Source organism: Daphnia magna, linkage group LG2 (genome assembly GCF_020631705.1).
Source record: "Daphnia magna isolate NIES linkage group LG2, ASM2063170v1.1, whole genome shotgun sequence".
Taxonomy (NCBI): domain Eukaryota; kingdom Metazoa; phylum Arthropoda; class Branchiopoda; order Diplostraca; family Daphniidae; genus Daphnia; species Daphnia magna.
Genome location: NC_059183.1, coordinates 18861652 through 18885055, shown reverse-complemented (window position 1 = coordinate 18885055; position 23404 = coordinate 18861652). Strand labels below are relative to the sequence as shown.

The following is a 23404-nucleotide window of genomic DNA, read 5'->3' as shown; positions in this document are numbered from 1 at the left end:
ATTCCATTAGGTCCAAGAGTTTCACGAAAGCAGAATCGAATCATTTTCCCATTTTTCCGAGGTGGGCTGGCGATATCAATACAACTTTATCGCTCGTGCCGGCTATATTACTGTTCACAGAGTATCCCTCAATCTTGGATGAGATCGCCGTGCCCGAAAAAGGAGGAAAAGCCCAGATTTGACGATACGCACAGAATTCGATAGTACCGCTATGGCTCTTTGCCGTCGAATCGTTTTCTTTTGCGGAGGGAACCCAAGTTTTCCTGGATCAGAAGAAATTGCGTATAGAATAAGGGAAATGGACTTGTGTCATCGGTTATCTAGACTGACAATATTCTGAGCTAAATCTTCGTCGTATGAATGTTTTGCACGCATGCTTATGTAAGAAGCAATTACAGGCAGGGTCATGCTGTATGCTGTGTATCGTACGTCACCCAATTGTATATACGTTGAGTATTATGCAGCAGTTACAGTATGTCATCCACCGAAACAAGTTTGACATGAAATCAGAAAATTGGGGGAGGGGGGAAAACGAGGTAGAACCATCAAGACCAGAAGAATAAGACAAAAGATTAGTAATGAGATTATGTGGGCAAGCGAGAAGCGTCAACAATCGTACCAATACCAAATGTTTGACTATAGTACGTGTAGGTATTCCATTCTTATTCGCGTCGCTTATATGTACATCGGAAATTGTGTCGAACGAATGAGAAACAACAAACAAAAAAATGGGCCAACCCAGTCAAGTATATATAAATCAAGATGCTGGCTAGTATTATTTTTTTTTTTTTTCCCCAAGTAAATGGACCAGTGAAACTTCAATCAATTGGTTGCGTCTTGTCTATAGTAAAACGTCGAGCATATTATAATGATTGCATTTCATTTCAAAGTCTTGCTGCTGGCGGTTAATGTTGAAACGGGAGGGATTTCGGTTGGCAAGAGGTCGGTAGTTTCAGTTGCGTGATGGGGCTGCTGTTGTGTCAGCTGCAGAGGATGAACGCCACTGGGCCCGTCGAGGCTACAAACGGATTCTTCGACGCCGGTTTCCTCCACATTTTCCGGTTTCCTTACGGTCCTACTACTTTTGCTCTGTCAAAGGGAGATGAAGAAAGAAAAGATGAATCAAGATTGTCCAAAAGCAAAGGCTTGATCGATCCGACAATGACATGTTGTCTCGTTTCTCTAGCGCATTTGATATTAACTGTAGACATGTAACCTATAACATGATTAATATTGATGACATGACATTGCCAGTCTGCATCATCGTGACGATTGGCCTAGAGTTCTAAAAAAACCCAAATTGCTTTAACTTTGCTCGAAAAAGAATTCAATGAGACGCTCAAGGATTGAAGGCAAAGTATCATTTTACATGTCGTCCTATTAACGTCAAACAAAGGAACATGGCTAGAACATTTGACGGATTAAGTTGACGGTTTCTAGACAGATTCGACGTCTAGACGTGGGTTGTCACACGAAAATATTTTCAAAATGCAATAGGTTGCACGTTTAAGCTGGCCAAAAGCTACCTGAGCAATTTCGTTAATTCTCTTAACCCACAGCATCCGTTAGAAATACAATGTTTAAATGACTTGACTGTGTATACCTTTTCTCGTTGAACTCGACTTCTCTGTAGACGCGATCCAGGTTGCAACACGCACAAAGAAAGAAATGAAAAACGTTACAACTGTTGTCCATTATAGGTAAAGCTATCGTCTGTGCTTTGTTCCTCGTAAAATGTCACCATGATTTCTACGTAGCTCATAAGGGAAAATGAAATACAAAACCTGCAAAGAAAACCGCCGATGAGGAGGTTTGCGGCCACCCCGTCTTTTGCTGATGTGCGGATTGTCTTTGCGCAGCGTCTTCATTTTAAGAACGTGCAATTGAGTGTAGACCCTTTTGAGCTCTTCCTGTTAATCAATCAATACATTTGTATAAATCGATAAAAATAAATCACAGCAAGTGAGCTCGTTTTTGAAAGCCATTTGTTAAAAGGCTTTATGTCTAAATGATTTAGGCCAAAAAATGATTTACTCGAATGACTTCAGGGTCCATTTGTGACAGGTCAACATTGCCGAGATCGACTTCCCCATTGGCCGAGATCATGGCCGGCGCATCAGTTCCGGCTCCATCACCGTCGGCTGGATTATTTTTAAACATGTTTGAATCCCCGCAAGGAGCAGACTGACCGCGTTCGAGCAAGTCGCCGGGCACACCAATTCCACATTCTATTTGACTAGTTTGATGTTGCATCCTTTGAAGATCCTTGTTGGACGATTGGCGGCAGATGAAGAAGATCTACGCCAATTCAGTTAAAGAAGACTCGCTTTAAATGCGTCGCTCACAACTGTGCACGTTTCCTATTTTTACTTTCGGTCCGAAAATGATGATGAGAACAAGGGTCGTGGCTAACTGACTGCGGGCAAATTCCAATAAGAAGAGATGATCTGGATAATCAGTGATCCAGGCGATGCGACTGAGAACTGTGTAGGCGACAGAGGCGCAAAATTCCACCAAAATTGCCAGGAAAAGACTAGCAAATGAAAACACAACAGAAATCGAATGTTTATAGAAACTCTGTACAAGAAGATACTATGTTTAATATTGATCGGCTTTTAATAGGCTACCAGAGTTTTTCGCCGTGATGGCTGGCGGCGTTGCGCGCGTTCGAACTTATGTACAAGCCGCACAGCAAAAAAAGGAATTCACCTGCATCAAGAACGTGAAATATGTACAGAAAGTTTAGTTTTAGTTATGTGCCAGGCTTTGTTCAATTATGTTTCGTATTGTTCTTATGTAGTCGTAGTATAGTAGTCCGCATCCGCAAATGACGAACAATTAAAACAGACAAAAATTGACTTGAACCCAACAGTTTCTTACTCAACCAAGTCTACTGAATGTACTACAAAAGAGATTTCATCATCCGGTCTCCTACACTTTTCTGAAAACGACATCTCTTTTAATCAACTTGACAACAAACTACTGGGCTAGTTTTTTTTAAATCGCTGGTGACGCTTACCTGCCATGTTGACGTAATGCCACCACAATTGGCGACAAACGGTAAAGTAAGAACCGGAATCGACTTGAAATCGAGTGTAGAGCAAACTGTTACCGCCGGTATGGCCACCGTCTGGCGTAGCGTTGACATCGCAATTGGGAATGACGTCAGTCTTGTTCGTCGCGTTGTTCCACTGATTGGCTTCAGCAGATACGCTAGCAGTGATACGGGTATCGTTATCTGCATCGAAATCAGTCTGAGCAAAAGTCTCGGTCGTCGTATCGGTGAGGATCGAACGACGAAGAGCGTCAACGTCGTCGTGACCAGTCGCAGCTACATTCGAGTGTGATGGATCGATGAATCCGCCCAGCACCGTGCCGCGTCTCAGCACACGAGCCTTTTGTAGGAGAAACGATGCGTTGCTGTTGCGGGAGCCGTCGACACGGACTCTCACGCCGACTCGGCCGCTGTTCGTCTCTCCGGTGCCTTTGATACTCTTGGGGAAAAGCAGATGAGTGGAACGCGAGTGGTTCGACGATGACGCCGATGGAAAAGCAACCGCATCCATCATCGCCGATTGATCTGCACTAGCAGCAGCAGCAGCGCTATGATCCCATACTTTCCAAATCGAGTGCTCGTTGTGATCGCTGTGTTCCAATGTGGAGATGGTACCGGAAGCCAAATAGACGCTGACGCAGGTGATCATCACCGCCCAGTATTTGAGCAGGTCCTTTTCGCGCACAACCCAACGATGGGCTTTACGCGTCCGGAATTCCACCAAGAGTCTTATTGCACCAACCATTATTATTATTATTAATTTTTATTATTATTATTTATTTTCTTTGAATTGTTACCGATATATCTTCAAGACGATTGTGCCATAGCAACAGGTGAATCCGAGTTCACGTAGCCAAGGCTCCAGCAGACAAAGATCGGCTGACGATTCAAAGTAGCGTACCACTACCTGATTTTCAATTGTAAATCAGTTTTAAAATAATTAAAAAAAAAAGGGGGCTCCAAAGACGATTTTAAAATCTACGTACGATGGAATAGAGAAGCAGCGCACCGATGAGCATTAATTCCAGCAGAATCCAAGCTGATCCAGCAATAGCCTGTTCCATTCAAAACAAAAACGATTGTGACGTTCGTCAATCAAATGAATTACGCGCCAATGTCTACCCCTGCCGCAATAACGTCGTTCTAAAACTACGTTTAGATGAAAGATAGTCAGAAATACACGATACACAGACGAGAATAGAATCTTAACGCGCATCTCATCATGTCTAGACTATATAGAAAGCGATCACTGGCACAAGAAAGTGAGCCAAGGGCCATCGACACAAGGACAAGAGGAACGTGCGTCACCAACCATTTCCAATGGCGGCCACGACAACACCCGAAACTTGCTGCAATGCACGAACTTTTTATTTTGATTTTTTTTTTTTCATTATTACTTTTTCCCGAGATGGATTCAGTGGTCTGTACAAAGCACCATCGTCTCTTTCTATAGATCCAGCCAAACATAAATATATAGAAAATAAGCGCACCCTCAGATGGATGACGGTTGCCGACAATTGTCGGGACATCAACCGACGTGCGGCAGAGGAGGGGATCAACAATTGGAAGGGCGTAATCGTCTTGTGTGCTGTCAATCGTCTACAAGTTTCTACCCGTTGCCAAGGCTACTGCATCACGCACGAGAAGGTTATACGTGAGCGTCGATGATGATCCACAACGAATATATGAAATCGTCTAGAGCATATTGACCTGTCTACTTCTTGTCTAGTGTGCGTGTCATTTACCTTGTATTTGCGGTAACGGAAAACGAGAAAAGCCAAGAGAAGAGCGACGAGCATACAAGCCGCCTGGATAGAGATGGCAATCGTCCGTAACAGATGGTCGTATAGTTGTTGTTGTTGTTGATCTGGTTGATGGTTGTTGTTGGACGCGGCTATTGGCGAACAACCGTCGAGCAGCGCCCCGCTGCTGCTGTTGCACGAGATCATTATCCTGTCAGGGACGCAGCAGTCAATCAAATCATAACAACATCTTCAAAGAAATCCAAAAAATGGCAACGTTGGCTGTGTTACTTGTTTGTTTGATGCGTGACACGTTCGAGAGATGGTGACAGAACCGAAACTGGTTGCATTTGACTGGAATAATTCGTCGACGACTCCATCACCACGTAGCAATCACGTCATTCGATAGACGGCCCTGTAACGTACAGTAAATAAACTGTGCTTTAGTCTCAGTTGGCGTCGTTTTTATTTTGACATTAAAAGCAATGCCAGCAGTTGGCATCATTGCTGTCCATGACAACACACGTGTCTGCAAAGTCGACTTTGCTCTCTCTAGCCTATTTTTTACACTCTTTTTACATCAGCTGAACAGTGTCTCTTAGATCCTCCTTTTTTTGCGTGTCAATGCGACCAACTGGATCTCGGGTTTTATTTTGAAATGTCATTGGCATTTCGTAGGCATTGGCTTTTAGCCCAGTTTTGGCTGAAATTATACAAAGAGAGAGTGCTGGTGCAAATAGATTTCGCATGATTGCACTGAAACCCATTGACATTTGATATCGAGTGCGTTACGCTGCTCGGAAATGGAATCCATGCACGGCCATAAATTTTTTAGCGTTATTCCCCCTACGCGCTTGAATCCTATGTTCTTTCAAAGAGGGCAGGAGAAAATAGAGAAACGAGTGCCGTCAGTTTTTACTTGTATGCTTCCATATACTTGGTATACTGTACATACGTATATACTGTATATAATATAATAACAGACTATACAGTATCGATTGCTCGCAGCATACGAAGCCCAGCAGCTTAGCTTTGGCGGCGATTCGCCCACCTTATTAATTACTGATTAAGATGGTTATGGCGCAAACTTTGAATCCTTCACGGGGATCAATCTTATCAAATAAACAAGACGCTGACTTGGCCTTTTGACTTTGCGTCCTGACGACTGATGAGGAGGTGAAATGCTGGGTGAGAAGAACTATACGAGTCATCCTAATACACTGTCGTATACACAAACACACACATCAGAAAGACTAAGATCGATAGTAGCAGATGCCAACATGGACGCCCTGTACTACATTCGCTTACGACTGTTGGCAAGCGATGAAGTTGTACACAAACAAGAAGAAGCACAATGGTTCGATTGTTTCCAGATTTGCCGCACAAGATGTTTAGACTACGAATAGAGCGTTAAAATGTATAGCCATGGAAGCCTGTGAATCGATCAAACAAAAACGAAAATGGTGCAACTCTGCGGAAAAGATGCAGCAGAGAAAGAATCTTATTGGATGAAGACGGCAAATAATGTGAACATTGTGACCGACGTGCAACACCCGTATTGGATAGGCGGATCTATCTAAGCGGCTTGACTTTCTAGGTGAAAGAGCCTGGAGTGTAGAGGTGATAAGTAGGACATCTTAACGTGGGAAAGACAGGATTCTTCAGCACGGATGAACAGCGTTGAGCTGTTGGCATGGAATTTTGAAGAAACGGAAGGCGAAGAAGAATAGATCGAAATGCATTCTGTTTCTGCATCAATCCTTTTTCCTCTCCTCTTCCTCAAGAAGAATGTTGTAGGCAGAAAACAATTTTATCACAAGTAGCGTGAAACTCAACAGTGGTGCGTGATGCATTGAATCTTTAATCGCAGCATTGCAAGAACATTTTTTTCAGAAATAGGCATCTGTTTGATCCACAAAATACAGTATAGTTGGAGCGGAAAAGAATGCTTAGCTACGAGTGCATTATTATCAAGTTTGGTCTTAATTTTTGCAGCCGCAGCAGCGGCATCTGCCCCTCTATACAAATGGGGATGTCTAATAAGGAAAGGATGCGGTTTGCAACCGCAAAAGACATCAAAGCCGTGGCTGCTGTTGTCGGATAAAAGAGTCGTACGAGTCAGATACATAATGCACTGTATAATGCGGATGCCGCTGTTTGTATATAAATAAGCTCACACAGGCATCGGGCACAAGGCCCTGTAATGTAGTACATGATGCATATTGGCGGGGGTGTCTTAAGTATACAGCCAATCCATTATGAACATAGTCGCGTGCAGTCGGATAATGGAACACTGACGTCTATAAAGAATTATATTTTTCGTTCGCATGGAGAGGAGCTACCGAACGTTGTGTGGAGTCAGCAAACAAAAATCTGTAAATAGGAGAGCCGACCTAAGCTATGAGTTTATTGTTGTTACCGCTAAATTCGAAAAAGAAAACGAAAAATCTTAATTGGGCTCGAACATTGAACCCGTACACGTATAATTACGCACTCGTCAAACGAACAACAGCCGAGTATTTCTCACCAAATATCCTCAAATATTTCCGTCTCCATTTTTTGGGGAGGTCCCATTGAAGGCCTTTTCTTTACATCATCAGATCGTATACGTTCGTTCTCTAGCGATCTTCATCAAATGACAAATGCGCAAAAGCGTAATCAACGCGTACCCACGTGAATCTATTATCCCTAGACGTGCCCTTTAGTGAGGAATGGTTAATTGAAAGGAGATCATTAGAGCTCGCCGTTGATAAGACAAGGGAAACAGCAGAAAATGGTACGCTGGATCGATGTAAATCTTGCCCAGCCATGCAGTATACATGTATAAACTACATACGCAGGTAAAAGAAAATTCCTATGCGCAGGGGCGCAACGCGTGCCATTGCGTTAGCCGATGAAAGTCTCTGTCTGTATCAATTCAACTGAAGATTTTCCATTTCGCGCAGCTGGCACGAAACAAAATAATTAGACAAAAGGCACCGAACCCAACATGCTGACAAGAAATCCATTGTATAGTCTAGACTCTATTATACGCATCCAAATATTATAGGATAATTTGTATAGCGTTTCCGAAGGCAACGGCCTGCACGGCTCAGCTTTTTGTTCACCAACAGAGTGCAGAACGGCTATTACTTGTCGTATTTTGGTTATTTTCGCTAGCGGTGGAGTAAGGCAAGATCGCTAATCTCATGTATAGCAGCAGGAAAGGCATGGGGCGTTCACAAGTGCACTGCACGTCCATCCACTTTCCACAATCGGACTCGTGCTGCTATCGCAACAGCCGGAAGCAGTCAGCCGGTGATGTGTGCGGTGTACTGTGCACAGCAGGAATGCGGTGGGGTTAAAGGCGCGCACTATAGCCGGTGCGGTCGTTGTAATGAAACTGCGACGATGATTGGGTCAAATGAAATAAGAGGCAGCTTTCAAAGGCGTATGGCGGCAGAATATGGTCATTTTCAATGGATTGAACGTTCATCTCCAGTCTGATTTCATGCAATTTCATGCAATTTCACGCGATTTCACGAGGAGCGCTTGCTGCGCCTATTACACGTACACCAAGGAAATGGGGGATCCTACGAATAATTCAAAACACAACTAAATAATATAAGAGTCATGTGTGTGGTGGGCAAGAGTCGATCGATAGTCATCATCAAAACACGGCGAGGGCATCAGGAGATGCCATATCATCCAAGTTTTTTCGCCCCTTTTCCCTCAAAAGTACGCGTTCGAACAACTAGGACTCACACTTTTCTCCACCTTTTTCCTTTTTGCTTTTCACGCTCATCGTTTTCGTTTCTACGCACGTCGCCGCCCTTGTCCGGAATCATAAAACACGCCATCAACTTTCCACCGAGCCGAACTCTTTCTTGTCAAAATAAATACGAAAATACGAAAAGGGAGGAGAAAATATTTGACGAGTCTTGTATCCCGATGACGAAGACAAAGCATGCAAACGATGGAGGACGCATCCCCCAAAAAATAGGGGGTAAATAGAAAAAGAGTTGGAACTGTTGGCGACGAGATGGCGGCCGATTCAAGAGCTCGAAAATATATACGGAGGGCCTGTGAGTTGCAGCAGCAGCAGCAGCTCAAAGTCATAAAATGCCTGGGTGCCACAAGTTTGTCCACGTACAGTCAACACGTCAAATTCAAACATTAAGCCAAAGCTGTAAAAGCGGATCAATGTCATCCTACAATATATGCAAGACCTGCGTAATCTAGCATAATGCTTGCGGAGTTGCGGTCATGATGGGCATCACACAGCTAACGCACACACACATAGTCCCTGGCCATGATGCGCAAACACCCTGAAAATAATTGAACATTTCGTTTCGTCCTTCAAAGCAGATAAGAATAGTGTGCCAGTGCCAAAACTTTACGTATACAAGACGGGCTATATATTGGAAGTATATAGCCGGGTTGGTCGGCGTTATACACTAAACCTATACACGGACCATTGAGCTCAAGGCTTCAATGCATCAGAATTTTAAATGGCGTTTGCATAGTTCCTTTTCCTTTGGCTACTCTCGTATTCAAGTGTGCGCAGAGGAAAGAGTTTCAAACTACAACGCCAGCCAAAGGATGTGGATGGCAGCAACAAACGGGGTTTTTTGTTGGGTTTTTTTGTTTTTTTTTTACGTAGAAAACGAAAATTCAGCATCGAAGAACGAGCCAAAGAATATGTTTGACGCTGGGATGTTTTTTTACTGAGCATTTGAAATAAATACATCCAGCACTACATACACATCGGAGAGGGAAGAAAAAGGGGGGCAAAGCTTTGGCCGAACTGCCTCCCGGTCATTGACACGTAATAGCCGAGTGTATAGCTCCATCTTTGCAAAGAGATGACGGCGATATATAGGGCCGCGCGTTGACCGCGATCAATACTCTATGAATCGACACATCGTCTTTGAGTGGTCTGCGTACAAAACGAATTTCGACTTGTGAAACGTTGGCTTTATTCATGTCAAAACAGCAAAGAGATTCGTTGAAAACAAGGCGAAAGACGAACGATATTGAACGTAGACAGAGACGTAAAGTGGTCAGCGAACGTGATTCAGAAAAGAAATCTGATCGAGTGCCGTTCGCCCTCATCTTACGGATAGAGAGTATAGCGTATAGTACATAGTAAATACAGGTCCGATGTCTTTATAGATTGGCCTCATTTCTCACTTTTTTTTTTGCCCACTCTTGTTCACGGCTTCAAATCATTTCTCGATATCCTTTTGCAGGTTGTTCGTAAAGGATGGGCGATTTCGCTTTCCATCTTTTTCTCTTATTCCTCACGCCCATCAATTCATGTGTCTCCACCTCCGCTTTTTCATCCCTTTCGTTAGCTTCCTTGATTTATAGCCCAAAAAGAAAAGGGTCTGCTCCTAAAAATTCGTCTTCTCGATGAAAAAAAAGAAGAAAGGGACGTGAAAATCGATTGCCATTTACACGTAGAGAAAAAAGAGTTTTAAAACAAGAGACCGTACACGTAAGGAACCTAGCCTTTCTTTCAAACTCCCATTACGACATCGTTGCTGATACCTCCCTTTCACTTATAGACCTAGCTGGACAATACTTGAAAGTCAGTAACTGCTATCGTTAACATGTACGTCTATTACAATATTGATTTCACAAAGAGCCTTGTCTGATGGCTTTTATTTTCTTAATTTCAGTTCAACAAAAGCGTTGGTCTTAAATAAGCCCAAGCGTGCGTACGTTTGGCCAGATTGGCCAGCAACACGAAGGTTGACGGTGGCTCGCGGTCGCCACTTTATTGAAATGAAGCTCGTGACACGAAAGAGACAATAGCAATCCGTTCCCCATTCTAAAAGAGGAGTCAAAAAGAAGCATCCTCCCCTCCTTTTGTTTTTTTAAAACTGTGATCAAAGCTTGCAACATTGGTTAAACTGTAAGCTGCAATCAAACTGCGTTACAGGCTGCTATTAAACAATAATAAGCGACAGGAACGCGCATAGCTATAGATCTTATTGCAATTCAAAAGTACGCGACAAACAAAAGTCGTGCGCAGCTTACGCCGATGCGCACCACTGTGGCCTATAGCCGAACTAAAAATTGTTTTATGCTTGACTATAACCATTCGTACGATGCTTTACCGTTAAGCAGACAGATCGCACTCATGGTCATGGAATCTGCAAGTTTGTTTTCATTTTAAAAAGTAAACTGTGATGTAGTTTCATAATGAGCGGCAGTCGAGTCACTCGAGTGTCATATAAACTATCCGAATTAGCCAAAAGTTTACCTGAGGTTGAATTTAAATCATACTGTGAAAAAATTGAAGAACTGAAATGTAATGATCCTCTTGTAATTGATCTACATTTATACAAATCTGGAAGTGACCTTAAGAAACTCATCCCTCCAATAACGAGGGATCATCTTATCCTTTATTTAATCGTTGAACGGCGTGGCAGTGATTTTGAGAAAGTAGAGGCGGTTAACAACTTATTGGCATCAGAACAGTACTTGACCAATACCTTCAGTGATAAACTTCTGGCCTTCCCGTTAACAAATGGAACTGTTATTATCAGAAGTCACATTACTCATTCACAAACTTTATCTGCTAAGCCAGCCACACCATGGGCAGCCTTACTCAGTGATGGTAAAATTTTTGCCGCTTTCTGTGACTGTGTAGCTGGGTGAGTCAATCATCTTACTTTGGATTGAACAACATAACTAACAATATTTTTGTACAAATATATTTCCATAACACAGGCTTGGTTGCAGTTGCATCCACGTGAGTGCTTTACTTCAGCAAGCAATTGCTCATACCAAAGAGGAAAATTCTACCTCTTCCAATAATGTTCAAATCGTAAATCCAAAGCCTATCATTCCAGTTACATCCCTACCTTGCAAGTGGAATAGACCAGGGAAAGGACCTGTTAGTTACAAATTCTAATTCAATTACAAATATATATATATATATAATAGACTGATACTTTTCTTTGTTACAAATTAGGTTAAATCTGTTACAAATTATTACAAATAATCCATGTTTCTTAGGAATTGAAAAAAAAGAGAAAGAACTTTTTCTTGATTGCGTTTCGAATTCACCACAAATACAACAAACTCGTCTCATGTTATTTAATAACAAGGTTTTACGCTGCAGTGACTGAAACAACGGACGAAATGTCAACTGGAAAATAACTGGCAATCCGTCTGTGGTAAAGCATCGTACGAATGGTTATAGTCAAGCATAAAACAATTTTTAGTTCGGCTATAGGCCACAGTGGTGCGCATCGGCGTAAGCTGCGCACGACTTTTGTTTGTCGCGTACTTTTGAATTGCAATAAGATCTATATACTTTAGGGGGGGACTGCTGAAAGTAGCTCGAACCGTTGTAATATTCCGCTTGAGACATTTGCCTCAATGGCCAAAGTTTGGCTTTACTCTTGAAATGGCACAGTAGCCTAGACGCGCCAGCATTTGCACAGAGCAACGTCCATATATAGCCAGTAGCTATTACGTGTTACATCGTTTCCCAACCGCCGTCCTTTCAAGTCGATCATTTGCGTCACCCTCCCTCCCCCCTCTATCAGCTTTAGCCTCTCTTCTTGTGTGATAGTTACCGGCTCGATGCAGAAAGACTTTCAGAAAAGGTTACCACTGCAATTACAGCGCAAATATATAGAAGGGCAAAAGAAAAACCAACAGTGAGATTGAGAAATCTAGAGCGTCCGTGGTAACGGGCGTTTGATCTCCGGTTTCACGGTTCGTTGCTGTATATATACGTAAACGTAGACGGAGAGAGAGATCCGCCCATCATCATCATATAATAAACCCAACACAACTTTTTTATTTTTGTTTTTTTTTCTCTCTCCCGCTCTCTCGAGCTGAACACCGTTGGGCAAACACGTTCCTAAATGATTGGTCTTTGTCCGCTCTTCATTTACGATGTTTTGAAAGCACATTGTATCACACTATATCAGTAGATGATCCGTGCGCTAACTTACTTTTACCATCGTTTTCAGCAATAATCTCTTGACATTTAGCAATTCTCGTCGTGTTAACTCTCTCGTGTTCAACTGTAGACAAGCGATCACCTGCGAGCTGCTGGGCACAGCAAAATAACAAAAACCAAAGTCTTTGACCTAGACAGCCTATCAATGTGCGTGGATCTAAAGTCTATATTTAGCCTGTTTGTTAAGCTATATGCATATAGAAAAAGAGTACATAGTATACTGTGCATCATCCAAAATGGGTTTCCAGCACCTCTAGGCGTCAATGTTGTGACAAAAGGATTAGTCTATACAACCTCATTTCTAGACAATAACTTGTTCGGTTGTTCAATCTCTTTCGGCACTGTCGGCCCTTTGTTCTACAGATTCCCATCCTCGGCATGAATGTCAGCTAGTCAGTGGATATATACTGTATATACTAGAACGAGAAGAGAAAGAGAGAGAGAGAGAGATGGGGGGGGGGGGAACAGGCAATAGATAGGGCCGATGAAGGGAGGAAATCAAATTGTCTCCTGTTATAACGGACGGATGACGCCGCAGCAGTTCATCAGCGTACCATGTGACTCTGTTATCGCTGCAAGACATGTCTATAGATGTGAATGCCAACTGCTAATGCTGCCAGTTGCAATACACCGTCACCAACAATTACACATTTATTAATGTTAGATTCCCTCTATCGCTTCGATGCTTGTTTCCATCTCATCCACACACACACACACACACACACACACAAACATAAATAGATGTTGATGATGAAGCCGCAATAGACCCTAAAAAATAAATAAAATAAAAAAGGTTCGCTTTTTATTCTATTAGCCAATCTCGATGAGCTGTCACATCTGTACTTTGCCACGTCCGCATCACACGAGGCAATCGGCAGCAAATCAAAAGAGCAACGCGAGTGGATTCGGTCGCTCAGATGTCGAAAAATAAGGAAGAAAATGGCGACAAAAGAAAAAAAGGGGAAATAGAGTTTGGCATCACGCACACATCCTTGACGGCAAAGTGACATGTGCATTACTATTAGCAGCACTATATAGAGATCTAGTAGACCTATATATAGAGAGTCGAAACGCGTGTTCGAGTGCGTACTAGCGCACATCATTCTAGATATTAGTTCCACCTAATAAAACCTATCCTATGACGTGATTCTTTATCTTCTTTTGCCAGTTGCCCTTCCGTCTTCCGTACAGTCTATACAACTGGGCATTCCTTTTTCATCTCCATTCCATCAGACTGCGGTTTGCTGTCTGGTTGATTCGAATCCAACAATTCGTTCTATTCCGTCTCTGTACTGAAACGATCAAGTTATTAGTGTTGGTGTGTGCAACGGAGCAGGAAGAAAGAAATTGATTTCGCCCATGCCATTATTAATAATACCATTTTCAAATGCCTAAATGATAGAGACTCGCCAAGCATCCGGAATTCATGCCAGACCAACGATTCTGCTGCCTTTCTTTTCGCTTATGCGTCAGCGATTTTGTTTCTAGGCAAAAAACAAAACAAAAATGGGCGACATCAAATCGAAAGGAAACGCTTGGCTTTAGAAGGGAGAATACAGCGGAAAACGAATTGAAATGTTTCTCCAGGGTTGGCGCAATCAACGACCGACTAAATCAAAAGTTCAAAGGCAAATTCGGGGACATTTCTTAGCCCTTTCCGACTAAAGCGAGTCGCTCGTTCCATATTATCCAAATAATGTGGAATCGAGCGCGATCCGTGCAATGCAGCTAAGGGAGGCCATTGTTACATAAAGAACGCTGACCAGCAATAACTAGAGTATTAACGACCAGCTTCAGGGTATATATAAAACGAACAAAGAGGAAACACGACTAGACACAAAATAAACAAGGGCCGACAGAGGCACAACGAATAGCCAAAAAAAAATAAAAAAATAAACGTGAAGCAAAGACAACAACATCAACAAAAAAAGATCAAAGAAAAAGGGTTAGCAAATAAGATGCAACCAAAGGCTTCGTCTGTTTCAAGTACAAACCAATGTCGACATAAAGGAGAAAATATAATCGTAGGTCACCAGCCATCTGCGGGGCATATACTTCGGCATTACATCTAATGAGATATGGAGGAGATTTGATATAGCTGCAGCATCGAATGAAGTAATGAGCAAGGCGATTACATCAACGACTATATAGTGTTCCTATCCGCCACCGCCTACTCGACGGGCAGCACAAACGGACTCATCCATATATCTGTTTGTTTCTCAAACTAAAAGCGATCGTTTCGTTATTTTTAATTGGCGATCTTGTCTCTGTTATTGGCGCACATTTACTCGACTCGCAACGTCCCCCCCTATAAACTTTATACTTTTGGGGCTAAGGCCAGGCGGAATGGAGTGAAAGTCGATACAGGATTCCACTTTGATGCTCTGCATCATTTGCCTTTTCTTTATTTGCAACCTAGTTTTTTCCATCTCTCTTTCTCGTTGTGTCTGCGATCTCTGCCTGGCAAATGAAATCAATCATCGTGTTTGTTTCTCCTTTTCAATCCGTTCGCTTTTCAATTCCCATCAGCCCCATTTCCAAGAATAAAAAAGGGAAAATCTAATAAAACGAATCAAGAGATCTAAAGAAGAAGACAAAAAAAAAAAAAAGTAATGGACGGGGAAATATGGAAGAAAACGCTTTCTAGGAACGGAATAACGAAGCTGGAAAAAGAAAAAGAGACAAAGGAAAAAAGGACGGAGAGAGCAAGAAGAAATTGCATTGAAACTAGCGTGAATAGCAGACTATGTATTGCTGACAAATAGGTGGGCGCGATTTCTTCCATCTTGCGGATGAAAATCAGAAGATTGCTTTCTCCAGATGTTTGTTTTTATCGATTTCTTTGCTAATTTTGAAAGTCGGAAACATGGACGACGTTCGTATAATAAGCGCAACAAAAAATAAAAAGAAAGAAAAGGATGGAGAACGTGTCAACAAAACGGACACGGTTGGTCTACTCCTTTTCGTTTGACACGAGCTGCACATTTGCACGGCATTAATGAGCCTTTTCGGCTATTAATGCAACGAAATTGCTTCTTTCTTTTGCTGTAGACATTGAACGCAAGTGGACAAACAGCATAAAATACACACTGACAATCTTTACAGACGAACATCAAAGAAAAGTGATTTCTGATTGTCATTCTAATATTGACGTTGGGCATCATTTATAGCTTAACGAAAGCCCCCAAGAAAAATGGTAGATGGCTGTTGAGGTATTCATGTCGTCCCGACTTTCGCCAGAAACGGCAGTAAATACGTCAATAAATAGTGAAATTCCAATAGACAATTCCCATCTTCTTTGTCGCATTCATTATTATTGAATGACACGGCAGCCAAAAACGCATGGGTATTAGTTATTGGTCTATAGTAAATCGAATGTGAGGGGCCTTTGTCTCTCTACACCATCAGTTTACACGGGGACGACAAGTGTGACAACATCCGACGTGTCTTGATACGTCGGACTAGGCGAAATGCTAGCGTGTTTTGCGCATCAAAACTATTAGGTTAACCTTCATTTTCTAGTTGTCTGAAGCCAACCGTTTCCCAACGTTCGACATGTTTCTCGTCAACAGACGCGACACGAAGGCGTATTCAAAGTTATTAGTCAAATTAGAACTGCGCAGTATATAGGTAAGGACGAGGGCTTGAATCATAAGAATCGGCACTACCAAATAATCGAGAAACAATGCAAAGCCCTCCACCCATATTAGGCTAATAGCAAAAGACGCTTACAAGCAGAATATAAGAACGATCCTTTATGTGCACTGTGCAGCACAAGCCTAAGAGAATAAGGCTATCCTACTAAAACAAAATAAAATAAAAAAGAATTCCTCCAAGGGCTATGTTGCTCAAGGATGGGGTCGTTGCTGGCCGCATCTCGCATGAATCTTTATTTTATTTGGTTGCAAAGAAGGGACTCGAGGGAACGGTTGTATCAGGATCCCGATGGCTTACGATGCTGACTGGGCATCAGCAACGGCGGCAGAGGGAAAAGACAAGGACACTCTACATGCTACCTAGAGAGACGCACATCAGAAGCGCACACCATTTATATTTCAAGTCGGCAGCTCAAACGAAAATGAAAAATATAAATAAAAATTGGCGCAGCTAAACTAGTTGGTATATAGAATACCAAATGTGAACACGCCCCGACCTTTGTGTTTGAGCTAAAGCTTTAGACGTACCGTACATATGGAATGCGCATTCGTTTGTATGGCTCTATACTTTTTCCGTTGGTGCAATGATGAAATACGAAATCAAAAAATGATAATAATAAGGAAGAGGATTGCACTAAATAAAAAACAAAATGGAAAACGGCACTTATAGCGGACAAAGAACAAGCTGCGATGACACGTTCAACCGCAAAGCGTAGAGCTGTTGACTAATGAAGAAAGTGAAAAGAGTCTTGACGGATTCTTGGTAGCTAGAGCTGGGCCCAACACGACGGGCCGCAGAGTCTATGCGCAGTTGAAGAAAAGACCACCAAAGTGCCTCTTGGGCTCCAATTCAAAACAAGCACTCGACTTCCATCCATCCATCTCTCTTTTTTTCGTCTCCTTGTCGCCTATCGTAGATTCTTTACTTCCTTTACGTCATTATCACGATATCTAATAACCTGTCGCTATTTAATCAAGACGCCACGTACAGTTCAGAATAAAAAGGGCGGCCATACGTGAACATAAAAAGCTCCTATATACTCGATCGTTCCCTTATTTGAACTTTCATCGTCACCGGAACGTATTGCGCGCACTTCACACCCGAGTTAAAACCAAATAAAAAGCAAACAGCTTTCAGTCAGCCCATATAAAAAACAAAAAAAAAAACAAAACGTGCAATGGATGACAGCTCACGTTAGCGAGCGCATCAGCACACAATAGTTGCTGGCCAACGCCTACAACATTTGAATGAACGCGGCTTCATTTATATCGAATTAGTTTTTTCCTGGAGGGACGGGCAGAGATTCCGGATGTGGTTGATATACATTTATGTCATTCAGAATCGTGTCGGCTCTTTAAACTCTCGATTTGAAATCGCTCGTCAATGGGATTCTTGTCGCTGTCGATTGAGATGACAGTCGCCTCGTTGCGCAATATTGGATGGGATATTTGATTGGCGCCGGGATACGCACGTTGCCATGACCATCTTCGTCTTAAAAAGAAAAAAAGGATGGAAAGAAAAACAGGGACATGAGGCCGTTGCATGCCAATAACAAGAGGATTGCTGATTTGATTTAGATGGGACGTTGGAGAGACGAGATCAATATGTCAACAGAAAATACGCCGTCGTTACGAGACTTGTCGAGAACTCAATAACCTCTAGGGCCGATATTATGTCGCGATGGCGACTGCCAATTGCACATGCGATTCAAAACGCTTTTCTGCTGGGCAGCTGTTGTAGTTCACATCATCTAATATTCACCGTATTCACCTTCTTTTCTTGCGTGTGAGCGACGTAGAGTCAACGAGATGCTGACCATGGCGACCAAGGAAAATAACGAGACGTAAAAGCGGATAATGCGAAAACGAATTTCGACATTGGAAAACGACAACGTTGTAAGGTATTCGGGCTGTTCTTTATAGGTCACTGCTCCATATGAAATGAAAAAAATAATAATACTACAAGTCTATGGTATAAAATCGTATGGACATCATCATGTGCCTCAGAATTCACATGACTCTATTGCTGCTGCTGCTGCTGCCGCTGCTGTGATACTATGCTAGTCATGTTGAAATATTGAATATAAGCCTCTAATCAATAAAAAGCAATCTGTAGCAACAGCCCCAGAGCCGAGCCGTGCGCGCGGATGTCGCAAAGAATCGCAGCAGCTGAAGCGGATGAGAACCATTATCCCCTGCCTCGTCGCTATTCCGATGTTCTTCTTCTTCATTTTTTTTTTCTGTGCCGCATTTCTCATCGTATAGAGAGAAGTAGGAGGAGTAGCCATCATCTATGAGAACGACGTCGGGTATACAGTTTCGCTTTAGCCGCAGTCAGAAAAGCGACATGGCAATGGATCCACCAAAACCAACTCACGGCCTAATCATGTCGCTTTATTACACACCGATTGGCAAGATATTAAAACAAGAATGAAGCTCTGAACTGAACGCTATCGATAGGCAAGCGCCTTCTTTCTTTTGAAGTGTGTGTGTGTGTGTTGAGAGGCCAAACAACTCGATAGTCACGACCCAAACGCAAAGAGACACAAAATAAAGCCACCGCGTGTTGTTGTCCGCAAGGCGAGGAATGTGCCCTTGTGATGATATGGTCAGCAAAGGCAGAGAGTCGTGTTTCATTCGCGACTAATAAAGACATGCGCTGGCATCATTAGCCCTCTTGTTAGCTCAGTGCAACGGCCAATACCGACCGGCTTTGTGTATCGTCAACGTGCATTGTTTACACGGTAGACCAAAGAAGAAGAAAAAAAACCAACACACTTCAAAGGAGAAAGAAAGAAAAAAACATTTTTTTTTTTTTTTTTTTTCAAAACAGTTGGCCACTTTCGGGTCAGATTGCGATTATGTCCTGTTGGCAGATAAAGACGAAAATAGGGCGGCACGGAAACAAAAGTTGGTAACGTAAGACAAAAGACCGACTATGTTGGCTGTGAAAGCCCATCAGTGGCTTATCTGCTAATAACCAAGGATTTGCGAGCGTTGACTATGACAAGAGCAACAACCAAACGAAAAAAAAACAAACAAAAGAGAGAAAAAACGAACAAAAAAAAAAAAAAATTATTAGTTGGAGTAGCGAAATCTATTCAAGATTACAGCCAAAAGTGAAACAAAAGGATGACATGCCGCCCTTTGAAGCTTTGAAATAAATAAAATAACCTAAATAAAATGAGAGAAACAAAGAAAGAAATAAAAATCCAACGACCCTCGAACCGTCAATAGAGGCTGGCAACATCTTCCATTGAAAGAATCTGAGGTTGAGTTCGCTCCACCGCCTCCGTCACGTCGCACGCTGCCAAAAGAACGGCGTACAGCAACAGTCCAATGGTCGGACAAATCTTTGTTTTCTTTAAACCTACTACCCCCGCCCCCACAACTTAACCCACACGTCCTTGCGAGTTATTTGCAGCAAGAGGGGTTTTTTTTTTCGTTTTCCGTCACAGTCCGTGCAAGATGACAGTTTCGAACCATTTATAGCAGCGTCATTGAATTGCACAGCAGAGAATCGCTATGGATGGGTGCAAGGTGTTGCCCATCAGTTGAAACAAGTGGCGCTCAATCACCTTTTTCGACTAGATTTCTGCATAATGAATTCAAAGCCGGGACAAGGACGGATGAAAGAGGCAGACCCAATCAAATGGGGTATAGTCGATAACGACACCACAGTCAGGCGTAATACATTTGTTGTAAGAGAAAGAGAGACGTACAGGACGTACATCTTACACGAGCAACATGAATAATATATACAAATAGTATCTAGTAGTACAATAAGACATGGCTTGTGCGCTTCGGAGCCTGCAGTATAGGAGATTTATAACAGCGAGTAGGCGAGCGTGATTAGACCATCATCGAAATAATAAACCGCAACACGGACGGCCAGTTTGCAAAGGCGGACTAGTATCTCTATGATTTTTGCACAGACAGAACAAAAAAAAAAAAACAAGAAACAAAGTCTTGCCATCAGTTGTAACGTTGCGTACGTTCCTAATAACGACTTGGTTGGGCGGCCTGGCCGACGCCCCACCATCACGATCCGGCGCTATTCAAGACAATAATACGTTGGCAATGTGTGTGTGCATTTCAATCATCCGCTCGTCAGTCGATGAGTCGCTAACGCGCACAACTCGGCTTCTCCGCTTTCCCAACAGTGTGTACATATCGTTCGCGCATTATATATAGTATACATAATAATGGAACATTTCTCTCGGCTATTAGCGCAGCAGAGCCACACATCTTGTTACGAGACGCACTGACCACTGGCAATGCCACCCAATTTCGTATAGTGTGTGTGTGTGTATAACTTAAATAGCTCGTGGCTAATGCACTCGAGCCAGTTGTTAGGGTCGCCATTATTAGATTGAAGTTGGCCAGGTCGAAAGGCCAATCTAATCAAAATATTGGCTAACCTGAAAACACTGCAGACAATAAGCTGAAAATCGAATTTGAAAGAGTGCTCCTCTCCTGTTCACTCATCACCTCTATATTATGTAGTTAAGTTTAAACTAGTTGGGCACAAGCCAATATTCCTCACATCACCATTAGCGTATTTTTTTCTATTTTCTTTCCTTGTTAAAATAATTATTAGATTGTGATCGTTAAAGACGTTTAGCTGAAAAATCGAACACGACTTGATAGATAAATCCTTTGGGCACGTGCAGTGCAAGAAAAACAACAAGAAAAGAAGGAAAGGCGAGATACACTGGCACACCGATTGATGATGGATCTCGATTGTCCGGTTCTTGATTACTGGCATGAGCGCGTGCCTTCCGGTCGAGAGGAGATGACCGACCGACACCCTCAACCCACAACAACATACTATACTACACACGACATGTATAGAACGTACAAGGTCTACTATGTGTGTAAGGAATAAAAGGCAAAAGAGGCATAAACCCCATTTATATATCTATCGCATGATGGGGGGGAAACACACTTTGTGCCGACGTCACTCCTCTCGACGCCTGTCCTCTTCCCCCGCATTTCCCCAGCCGAACACCCACCCATCGGAAATGGGCTACGATATGGAAAGTGATATTTATGCGTCTACACTGCGGAGACAGCAAACCCCCCCGTCCGATTCTCTCCGTCTTCGTTTTGTGTTTTTCTCGTGACGTCCTAATGACATCGTGTCCGCACGTCGAACGACACACACACACACACACACCAGTCAATCACACCTGTTCTGTGACCATCGAAATGATTGATATTTTTCTTACCTGCGATACACGGTGGTTGTTTCGGATTCACCAATCGAATTGTGTCTGCATGGCGATAAGACGGTCGACGAACAGTAAACGGTTTTGCTGACTGTGCGTGTAACAACAATCTATAACTGGCCCTTCTCCCCCTCCTTGCCTCTCACCACCCCGACCAAAAAACACACCCAACCCAAAAAGAATTCAAATTCAAATTCAAATGGAAGGAAAGGCGAGGTCACGCCATCCGCGCGTCCCGAACGCACTAAAGCGGCGTCAAAATAACAAGGGGGGAGTGGAAACAAAGCAAAACACGCAAAAGCGGCGCGTAGGGCAATGAGAAAACGAAAGCGAACAAAAATGTGAAAGAAGAACTTGGTTGTGGCAGCAACAGCCGTTACCACCACTCTTGACAATGGCGTTGGCAGCCAAAACAGACAGGACAGACACAGCTGTTGAATTTGATTGGCCACGCTCGGTTATGCAAGTCTTTGCGTTGCAAGCGACGGAAACAAGACGTGGCTCCAAGGAAATCGACGACAAAAGCGGAAGAGGAGAGCGATGAACGAACCAAAGTCGACGCTGCACAGACGCCAACTGAGCCAACTTTCTTTTTGGCTCCTTCACCGACGACTGTGTGTCAGAGAGAGAGGGACCTGAGAGCTGAGAGCCAAGATCCAACTCCGCTTCTCTCTCTTTGCAGGGGGGAGGCCACATCTGAGAGTTAGAACAGCCTGGGCTATATAGACGTTAGGTCATACGGTAGGCATACGCATACGTGCGATACTTTCTTCTTTTAAATTCCCTCCTCTCTCTCTCTCTCTGTCTATCTAATAGAGCAAGCTTCTCTTTCGCTACGCTGATGATGATGATGCTGCAGCAGCGGCCGCGTCTGCGTCGTCAGACAAGCGCATCATTTATATGTGCTGGCTATTGCCTCGCTGTCTTGAGAACGTACAAGTTGTACTAGTATACTCTGTAGTCTATAGTCTATCTAGCTAACCCCTGCCAACCTATAGCCAGCGGTGTGTGTATGTGTGTGTGTGTGTGTGTACGCTGTTGTTTCTTTGTCCCTGTCTCTCCTGTCCCTTTTTTTTTCTTTCGTGATTCTGCGCAGTTTGATTGAACGGAACGAGACGACGGCCTCCGTGGCAGAAGAAGATAAATGGTCTTTGCTAGCCATTGTGACACAAAGCTCTTCTTTTTCCTTTCTTTACACGAGCCCTTCTAGACGACCTTTCTCTATACGCGGATCATTCTATCGGAATCTTCTCTGCAGCCTCGTTATTTATTCTGAAATCCTATTAGAGAACCCTTCCTAAATATCCGCGTGTAACGTCGTTGCTGTCTCTGCGATACCAACCTCTTTGGTGTGTGCGCGCACACACACACAGTAGCGTACACATCTGTTGGGAATCAACTAAATGCTTTTAATTCAACAAAAAAAAAAGGAAAAAAAGGGGGGATCGAAATCGAGCTTGTAACCGTCTAAACGACCAGACTGGCAATCCATCACAGTTTAATGCACCGGCACCACGTGAATAAGTCTTGTGTACGGTTAACCTATTACGTTCGATTCGCCTATATTATTACGCATTCCTTTTGCTCATTTCCCTTTCTGTAATTTTTGGCCTCGGTTGAAAAACCCCCCCTTGAAATAAAAAGCGATTGATTGAGGCTGCGCTGGCCAAGAGGAATTCGTTATTCACCAGAGCGCCTAGTCTATTCATACGAGTAGTGCAGTAGCACATTGATAACGGCGTCAAAACCAATGC

At 43.0% G+C, this 23404-nt stretch overlaps 2 protein-coding genes across 2 annotated transcripts; one reads left to right on the top strand and one right to left on the bottom strand.

Moving 5' to 3' along the window:
* Positions 1-404: 404 nt before the first annotated feature.
* LOC116917046 (probable G-protein coupled receptor 158) lies at positions 405-22326 on the bottom strand. The gene is made up of 12 exons (XM_032922401.2): positions 21651-22326; positions 5089-5212; positions 4801-5008; positions 4042-4110; positions 3853-3962; positions 3020-3783; positions 2628-2709; positions 2371-2533; positions 2035-2298; positions 1785-1910; positions 1604-1627; positions 405-1089 (listed from the first exon to the last, which is right to left on the bottom strand). The coding sequence occupies exons 2-12, from the start codon at positions 5175-5177 to the stop codon at positions 880-882; spliced, it is 2109 nt and encodes a 702-aa protein (XP_032778292.2). The 5' UTR covers positions 5178-5212; positions 21651-22326; the 3' UTR covers positions 405-879.
* On the top strand, positions 10843-11885 carry LOC123469651. Its single transcript, XM_045168790.1, has 2 exons — positions 10843-11441; positions 11518-11885. The coding sequence occupies exons 1-2, from the start codon at positions 10987-10989 to the stop codon at positions 11699-11701; spliced, it is 639 nt and encodes a 212-aa protein (XP_045024725.1). The 5' UTR covers positions 10843-10986; the 3' UTR covers positions 11702-11885.
* Positions 22327-23404: the final 1078 nt, after the last annotated feature.

What these genes read in the sequence shown, in the direction of transcription:
- LOC123469651 (XM_045168790.1), top strand. Translation starts at nt 10,987, where the DNA reads ATGAGCGGCAGTCGAGTCACTCGAGTGTCATATAAACTATCCGAATTA. An exon ending in TTCTGTGACTGTGTAGCTGG is followed by an intron (nt 11,442 to 11,517) that starts GTGAGTCAATCA and finishes TCCATAACACAG; the next exon opens with GCTTGGTTGCAGTTGCATCC.
- LOC116917046 (XM_032922401.2), bottom strand. Translation starts at nt 5,177, where the DNA reads ATGGAGTCGTCGACGAATTATTCCAGTCAAATGCAACCAGTTTCGGTT. An exon ending in GCATTACGTCAACATGGCAG is followed by an intron (nt 2,710 to 3,019) that starts GTAAGCGTCACC and finishes TTCTTGATGCAG; the next exon opens with GTGAATTCCTTTTTTTGCTG. An exon ending in GTCGAGTTCAACGAGAAAAG is followed by an intron (nt 1,090 to 1,603) that starts GTATACACAGTC and finishes TCCCTTTGACAG; the next exon opens with AGCAAAAGTAGTAGGACCGT.